Source organism: Fukomys damarensis, unplaced genomic scaffold (genome assembly GCF_012274545.1).
Source record: "Fukomys damarensis isolate Sample0158 unplaced genomic scaffold, DMR_v1.0_HiC HiC_scaffold_20, whole genome shotgun sequence".
Classification (NCBI taxonomy): Eukaryota; Metazoa; Chordata; class Mammalia; order Rodentia; family Bathyergidae; genus Fukomys; species Fukomys damarensis.
In genome coordinates this window covers 7127611-7136431 of record NW_022900932.1, presented here as the reverse complement: position 1 = coordinate 7136431, position 8821 = coordinate 7127611, and the positions used below count along the sequence as shown (strand labels likewise).

General features: G+C 53.5%; 1 protein-coding gene across 2 annotated transcripts in view; it reads left to right on the top strand.

The window, feature by feature from the left end:
- Window positions 1–8821, top strand: part of Lrfn2 (leucine rich repeat and fibronectin type III domain containing 2) — a 150526-nt gene that overhangs the window by 120020 nt on the left and 21685 nt on the right. Inside the window, exons 1-2 of one of the 2 annotated variants that reach the window (XM_019209724.2) lie at window positions 1911–4359; window positions 5410–5876. In XM_019209724.2, coding sequence (XP_019065269.1) covers window positions 2975–4359; window positions 5410–5473 — 1449 coding nt within the window. In that variant the 5' untranslated portion in view covers window positions 1911–2974 and the 3' untranslated portion in view covers window positions 5474–5876. Of the gene's footprint in view, window positions 1–1910; window positions 4360–5409; window positions 5877–8821 lie in introns of those variants that run through there. The other variant, XM_033766431.1, reaches the window with a different exon arrangement.

The following is an 8821-nucleotide window of genomic DNA, read 5'->3' as shown; positions in this document are numbered from 1 at the left end:
CCCCCCCACTCGCGTGTTTGTCCCAATCCCTGCCCCAAAGACTGAGCCCCGCCCCCGCCGCGTGCACCCCTCACACACATTCAGAGTCTCCTCCAAAGTTGGGGTTTAGCTGCTGTTTGTTTGGCTGTTAGTGTAATGTATTAAGTGACAGCTCTCTGAATACAATTTTAATTAAGATTCGATAGTCACTTCCCTGTCAGTAATCTTCCATGCTGATTACTTAAAATATATTTACCCTGCTCTATTATGTCACAGATTTGAATTCATTAGACGTTTGTTAATCCTCAGCAAACTTTTTTTTTTTAAATGTGATTTGGTTAGCATAATTTATAAGGACAGAGCTGTTTGTGCCTCTGGGGTTCCAGGGCCTGCATCCCTAAGTGACCCGACTTTCGTGTTTTTGGCCACTGCCTCTGCTGTCTACCAGGGCCGAGGATGGAGAGGCCTTGAGGATGCTGAAAGTGGCCGCCATCTGTATGGTGCCTGGGTGGTCCATGGGTGTCGGCCATGGGGCAGGATGGCTGGAAACCCAGGGGGACTCCGTGCAGATGGAGAAGGCTCTCTCCCCCCCACTGGACCCTCTGAGCAGGTGTGAGCATCAAGCAAGGCTGCAGGTGGGAACTAGGGCACCCCGACGCCGGAGGATGGGGGTTCCTGGCAGGACGTGTGGCCAGGTAGGCGAGCCCACTGAAGGCAGGGGCTTGGGGGCAGCTGTTCGTGGGGAGCCCAGAGCAGAACTGTGTGGGATTAGGCCTTCCTTTGGCCAGTGCTTTTAATAGGTGACCCATCATGAAAATGATAAACAGAAATTAAATCCTCCAGCACACAGGTCTTCTGTAATGGAAAGTAAATGTTTTCAGCTTTGTTCTGCTGTATATATTCACCTCTGTTGTTGCAGCAGGAAAGAAGCCCACAATGTGAAAACGGGTGAGCTTGGAGGCGATCCAATAAAACTTTATTTAAAACAAGCAGCAAGGCAGGTTTGGCCTGTGAGCTGTATTCATAATGCCGTCCAGTATGGTCACACACAGACCAGATTCTGAAGACGTCGTACAAATAAAGACTGTGACACTTCAGTAATAATTTTGTCGATGACAGATTGAAATACTATTTTGGATATAAGGGGTACAGTGCTATCAAAGTTGAGTCCATCAATTTCTTTTTAAAATATGTTTACCGAGCAATTTAAAATGACATGGCTCAGAGGGTGTTTTTGCTGGTCAGTCCCATCCTCTGAACAGCACTGTCTCTAGGTGAGGTGGAGGGTAAATTGCGGGCCCTTGCAGGGTTTCAGGTGGGGGATTTGCCTTAAAGAACACCATAATGCAATTCAGGTCTGCGTCCTAATGCATATGCTAGGGATAGGTTTTGAAATATTCTACCATATTGAGCTCTTAAAAAACAAAAAACCAGCGAGTTATTTTGTATGTGTCAGGAGTCCTCAAACTAGGATCTATGGAACTCTCCTTTCTGAAGATATTAATAACCGTTGCTCAGAAAGTATATCTATAGTAAAATGAAATGGGAACGACACACAATTAAACATTAACCCAGTGTCTCTACTGCGGCATAATTTCTCCGCTCTTCTGAAGTTGTGAACATCTATGGAGCTTTTGCAAGAGCAAATGAGTAGGCAGCTCTTCCCCATCTTATTGGCCTCGCAAGCTGTTTTTGCAGAACCCTAATTAGCACTCCTGAAGGCAATTTGAGAGATGCTGGTCTGCAGGAAGCCACACAACCAACACGCGTGCTTCCCCCGAAGTCCAACTCAATTGGTTTAACGCCATATAAATAAGGTGCATAAATTCGGTACAACATGAAATAGTGAGAAAACTGAAATTTGGAGGTGCAAAGACTAGCAAGTTCCTATTCCTTCCTGCCCTTGATGCCCACTAATGCAAAAGTGCCCACTAAGTGCCAGGTGCTTGAGGCCTTGGACAGACAGTGGTGAATGACGCAAGCCCGTCCGCCCGGGCTCTAGCCAGCACGGAAGACAAGTGATAAGCACATCCAGCAGGTCGATTGTGGTGTAATTTAGACTGCGGTAAGTGCCAAGGGGGCGGGGACATGCAGAGGGGGATGGAGGGCTGTCAGGAAGGCCCAGGGAGAAGATGGCTTTGGAGGCAAGGGTGAGCCCTCATCTGCACGTGCAGGTAATCCCGTCCCCATGAAGGTTGTCCCGAAACCAACACGAGGCAATACGCACGAGGGTGCAGACCAAGGAGCCAGCGTGAGCGAAGTGCTCAGAGGTTCATTCCTTTGCCTCCCGCCCACCCCTTTCTCCACTTCCCTGAACTCTCAGAGAGCTGGGAACTACGTGGATTCTCCTGGTGGTGAAGTTGTCCAAAGCCAGCCCCCTGCCGCCCCTGGCCAACTCTCTTCTTGTCTACGTCCCTGTTCTTAAGGAATGCTGGCTCTGTTTCATCTTATGCTGAGCCCAAACCAGCTAGGACGGCAGCGCTGTATTTCAGAAAACAGCCATGAAACACTTTTCAAACTCAGTGGTTACCAGATGAATAATTCATGTGATCTCATCCATGCATCCACGCACTTATCCACCCACCCACCCCTCCCTCCTTCCATTCACCCATCCACCCACCACCCATCCGTGTATCCCTTCATCCGACCAATGTTTATTGAGCACCTACTGGGTTCCAGGCACTGCACTAGATGCTTGAGTTACAGCAATTCATAAGACACGTTTAAGTCCCCACCCTCACAGAGCTGACATTCTAGCAGGGGATACAATCAATAAACATAATGAATGACTAAATGCACTATATTAGAAGGTGATAAGAACTAAGGAGAAGATAAGAATAGACCCGTCTTACAGGGCTGTACTCAGAGACTCCAGAGCTGTCGGGCCATCCTCTGCTCCTCCCTTAGGCGCTGGGCTCATGGGAGGGAGGAAGCCACCTCTTGACCCTGACCTTGTGTCCCTCTCTTCCAGGCGCCACAGCCTGCGCGACAGACCATGGAGACCTTGCTTGGCGGGCTGCTGGCGTTTGGCATGGCGTTTGCTGTGGTCGATGCCTGCCCCAAGTACTGTGTCTGCCAGAACCTGTCTGAGTCCCTGGGGACCCTGTGCCCCTCCAAGGGGCTGCTCTTCGTGCCCCCTGACATCGATCGGCGGACCGTGGAGCTGCGCCTGGGCGGCAACTTCATCATCCACATCGGCCGCCAGGACTTCGCCAACATGTCGGGGCTGGTGGACCTGACGCTGTCCAGGAATACCATCAGCCACATCCAGCCCTTCTCCTTCCTGGACCTCGAGAGCCTGCGCTCGCTGCACCTGGACAGCAACCGGCTGCCCAGCCTCGGGGAGGACACCCTGCGGGGCCTGGTCAACCTGCAGCACCTCATCGTGAACAACAACCAGCTGGGCGGCATCGCCGAGGCCGCCTTCGAGGACTTCCTGCTCACGCTGGAGGACCTGGACCTCTCCTACAACAACCTGCACGGCCTGCCCTGGGACTCCGTCCGGCGCATGGTCAACCTGCACCAGCTGAGCCTGGACCACAACCTGCTGGACCACATCGCCGAGGGCACCTTCGCCGACCTGCAGAAACTGGCCCGCCTGGACCTCACCTCCAACCGGCTGCAGAAGCTGCCCCCGGATCCCATCTTCGCGCGCTCCCAGGCTTCCCTCCTGACCGCCACGCCCTTCGCGCCGCCCTTGTCCTTCAGCTTCGGGGGGAACCCGCTGCACTGCAACTGCGAGCTCCTCTGGCTGCGGCGGCTGGAGAGGGAGGACGATCTGGAGACCTGTGGGTCCCCCGGGGGCCTCAAGGGCCGCTACTTCTGGCACGTGCGCGAGGAGGAGTTCGTGTGCGAGCCGCCGCTCATCACCCAGCACACGCACAAGCTGCTGGTGCTGGAGGGCCAGGCGGCCACGCTCAAGTGCAAGGCCATCGGGGACCCCAGCCCTCTCATCCACTGGGTGGCCCCCGACGACCGCCTGGTGGGCAACTCCTCACGGACGGCCGTGTACGACAACGGCACCCTGGACATCCTCATCACCACGTCTCAGGACAGCGGCGCCTTCACCTGCATCGCGGCCAACGCGGCGGGAGAGGCCACGGCCGCCGTGGAGGTGTCCATCGTGCAGCTGCCCCTTCCCCCCCGCTTGCCCGGTCTGCCCCGCCTCTCCGACATCACCGGCTCCAGCAAGACCGGCCGGGCAGGGGCAGGCAGTGGGGGCGGAGAGCCCGCAAAGGGCGCCCCGGAGCGGGCGGTGCTTGTGTCCGACGTGACCACCACCTCGGCCCTGGTCAAGTGGTCAGTCAGCAAGTCGGCGCCCAGGGTGAAGATGTACCAGCTGCAGTACAACTGTTCGGACGACGAGGTGCTGATTTACAGGTGAGCGGGGCGGGGCGGGGCTCGGGGACAGGAAGAGGGGAGCTTTCTCCTCTGTTCCCAGGGTACCTCCCTCTCCCAGGGCGCTGGTGGAGACCCTGGGCCACCCGAGCCGTTTGAGCAAGCGAGGGGAGGTAGGAAGAACGGCCGGTACAAGTCTGAGGAGAAAAGGAGTCCGGCGAGGTGGAGAACGCCTGTAACCCTAGCACTCTGGGAGGCTGAGACGGGAGGACCGCAGACGCTAGATTAGCCTGGGCAACTTGTCTCAAAATAAATGATGAGGGCGACCACGACGAAGACAGGAATGAGAGTGTAGCTCAGTGTGAAGGTCCAGGGTTCAATCCCAAGTACGTAGAGAAAACGACGGAGGAGGGAGAAGGAAGGGGAGGAGGAGGAAGAGGAAGGAGAGGGGGAGGGGAGGAAGAGGAAAGGAGGAGAGGGAGAGGAGGGAAGCGGGGAAGGAGGAAGTGGAGGAGAAGAAGATGAGGGGAGGAAGGAGAGGGGGAGGGGAAGGAGGAGGAAAGAAGAAAGCGAAGATGGAGGGGGAGAGGAGAAAAGGGGAAGAGGAAGGGAAGAATTTCACTTGCGAAGCCTGAAGCGGGTCTGTCAAGGGACCGTGGCGAGGCGGGCGGCTGAGGCAGGCAGGCCCATGGCCAGCGCCCCTGGAGCTCTGCTGTGAGCGCCGAGGGACAAATACGGGAGCCATGAGGTGATCTCTTGGCCGAAGGGTCAGCTCCTGAGGAAGGTGTGTTTCCTTCACCTGGGCTCACAGGCGCGTAGCTGTGGAGGAAGCTTGAGGTCAGGAAGAGTGGGGCTCTAGCATGGCTTTGGGGTCACTTCATTCCCCTGGGTTGCTGCCGCTGTAAAATGGACATAATCTGTACCTGACTTAATGTGGACATTTGGAGGCAGATGGTGAAAGAAAAAGAGAGAAGGGAAAGAGACCAGTAATGAGTGGGTGAAGGGAACCGGCAGTCAGGATCCTGCTGCAGGATGGGCTGGATCAAAGGCCCCCAGAATCGTCCCCGATGCTCAGTTTCTTCCTTCCCATAGGTTCTGGGCTCCTCCAGATCCACTTCCCCTTGGGCAGCCTCTGTGCCCCACAGGGCCTTCCTAGCAGCCCTACAGGAATGAGCACCCCTTTCTCCCACTGGGCCCTGATGGTGTGGACAAGCCGTTGTGAACCTCTGGATTTGAGAGCTGTTGTCCTGCCCCCCACCCCGTGCTCATCCCTCTGGGCTCCAGTCTCCGCCTGGAAGTGGGGACAATGACGCTGAGCTTGCACTAGGATGAGAGATTCAAAGGGTCCTTTCTAGCCTGGGAGAAAGGGTGGTTGGTGCAGAGGAGAAAGCCGAAATAGAACTGCATGACTCGCGGCAGTGATGGACAGAGGCCAGGTCCGAGACGGCTGACCACGGGCCAGTTTCCAGGAAACATGAGGATGGGCTGTAGAATCTCGCTGCCCCAGCACGCAGTGTACTTTGAAGTCCTGTGCGCTTCCTTGGATGCTGGAAGGATTAGCCTGAGAAGGGGCGGGGCTTCCCCAGTCAGCCCGAGCCCAGGGTGGATCCATTGCTGAGGACTTGCTGAATGGCTGAGTCTCTGGTTGGGGAGGGGAGTGGGGAGCAGACCTCCTCGGGAGGAAGAACCCGGGCTGTGTGCCTGAGGGTCGGGACGCCACAGGGATGGAGACGATCCGGGGACCTCGGCTTACCCAGCACCGGCTGTGCTGGTGTGGATAGAACTTTCCGATCCCAGGGTGGAGAGAAAGCAATATGGGAATTGGATTTAAACCTATGCATATATACACTTATATCAAAATACAGAGAGAGGTATATAATTAAATTTAAGTGTACATTTATATTTCTTTTTATAAAAGCCATAATCTGTAGAAATTTGGAAGTACAGAAACATCATAAAGAGAGAAATAAAAATTATTTGGACTCCCACCATCCAAATTTAACCAGAAGGATTTGAAAGTGACTCTCCATTTTATATTGATTCTAAATGGTATTTATGGTCAATTTAGTGTATACCATATTAATCCTTTCCACTCACCATTATATGGCTTGCTTAGTTTCCATGGCATTGAACTGTTTTTCACTTGGCAGTACCATCATTTATTTAACTAATCTTCAATCGTTGGTTTTCAGATTGTTTCTCATTTTTCAATGTTAAAAATAACACAAGGACGGTGTATCTTGGAACATAAATGTACTGTACATCCCTTTCTAGGATCTGAGTTATGGGTTAACAAGTAAATTATAATCTTCGTCTGTGACATACACATATTTACGTACCCTCTCCCTGGTGGCAGGTGACACTGCCCATCCTGTCCACTCTTCTGCCAGTGTTGAACATATAATACCTCTCCTCTTTGCCAGTTCCAGAGGTGAAAACTGGACTTTGGTTTGATTTACGTTTCTTTGATAAGTGAGAGTCAACCTTCTGAAAACGAAGTCTTTTTCTTTCCCTGTGAATTGGTCCCATGGTCTTGACTTTGATAAGAGGCATGAGGTAGAAAGCCCCCAGCTCTGTGGTCAGCATGGGCAAGTGGAGAAGGGAGAGGGAGCTCGTGAGCGGGGAGAGAAGGTGGGGGCGAGCAGGGAGCGATGTGCCAGTGCCACCAAGCTAGGGCCTTTCGTGGGGGCCCCGCAGATACGCGGGCAGGTGTGGGGGCTGTGGTCACTCGAGGTGGGGGCTCAAGTTGCTTTCCTTTGGTGATTGTGAACCTGGAGACACCAGGTTTATGAATGTAATGAACATAAAGCAGTAGCATCAGAAGCCTACGAATTGAAAGTGGGACTTACAGTGGCGACTTCGAGGGCCAGTTGTGGAGAGAAGAGGCACTGTGTGGAAAGTTGGAAAGTTCTTGAAATAGTGTGGGCACACAGTAAGCACCAAAGAAGGGAGGTGTAGCAAGTAGTAATAGTCCCGGGAGTAGTACTAACCTGGCATCCCGGAGAAGAAGATGGAAGAGGAAAATAGGTACACCACGCAGTCTGATTCTTAAGACAGACTCCTGAAATTTCAGGCACAGTAGCAAGCATGAGCACAGCCCAGTGTCATCACAGCGGTGTCACCCAGTGTCACCACGCCTAGCTTCCAGGGAGACCTCGGGTAATTCCGGACACACCGCAAAGTAGAAAAGTCGGCGGAAATTAACAAGGCCTTCCCTTCCCTGGCATTTCTGAGAGCAGAGCACCCCCACCCATTCACCCACCCACACCCCACACAGCTCCGCGGGACATGGACCAGAGTCTCCATGGTGACAGGTAGACTTGGGAAATGTCTTAGGAGTTTCCACTGGCTGGAAAGCCACACTGCATGGAGCCTATCACCAGCGTACAGGACATATGAAAAGCTCTCACACTGTTGGGGACAAAGTGGAGAAATGATGAAGCGGGCCGGTAGTTGGTCAGATATCCAGACTGGTGAGGAAACTGATCAAAAATTGTAGAAAGCCTTTGGCTTGGCCCCCAGAAGCTGCCCCCATTTCTGTACTGCTCATTGAATCTCGTTGATATGGACAGTAGTATAGAAAGTATGTTTTGCAAACTGTCACGTGCACAAAGCTGTCTCCTACCTGCCCATCTGTCCATCCACCCCTCCAACCCTCCATCCATCCATCCATCTACCCATTCACCCACCCATTTTGACACAGGGAACCAGTTACAGTTGTAGAAGTTCAAGGTGAGGAAATTGGCTTGGCTGGAATTCTGTGTGCACTTTTTCTCACTGCTGAGACAAAATGCCCAACACTCAAAGTTAAAAGGAGAAAATATTTATTTCGCCTCACAGTTTGTACAGGTTTCAGTTCAAAATCAGCCGGCTCCAAGGCAGGGTGGCACGGCAGAGGGACATCACAGAGGAGAAACAGTCCCTGGCAGGCAGAAGACAGCAAAAGCAGGTGTCTAGCCACTTTCTGTCCCTGGTGTCTTACCCAGGCTGCCCACCCTAATGGCAGGTAGCCCTCACACCCACTCCTAGCACCCTTGACCCTAGCATTGTACCATGGATCTAGATCCAGCCACTCTGAGAAAACCCCGCCTTTGCAGGAGGCTTTGGGGGGACATCGAGACACAGCCGTGACAGCGATGTCACTGCTCTCAAGGGCTTCATGGTCACAGTGACAGAGCTGACAAAGAGCTCCTGTCATTTTCTGCTGTTAATAGGAGTATGTGGTTCAGATCCTCAGAGGCGACGGCTCTGAGGTGTCACTGAAGCTGGTCAGAGCAGAGCTACTGAGCTTTGACCCAGGCTGGCCCAGTTTTAGGAGTCCAGTTCATAAACTGCAGCCCTAATAAGTCCCGGCCCATTCTGGCTACCGAGTAAACACTGGAAGAACGGAACAGAGGGGACGCGAGCATCTGACCTGCCCACGGCTGAGTGAGAGTGAGCCATCACCAGCTGCGGCACCCACACCGGAAGGGTGGAGCCGAGCTGCACGGATGCCATCCCGGGG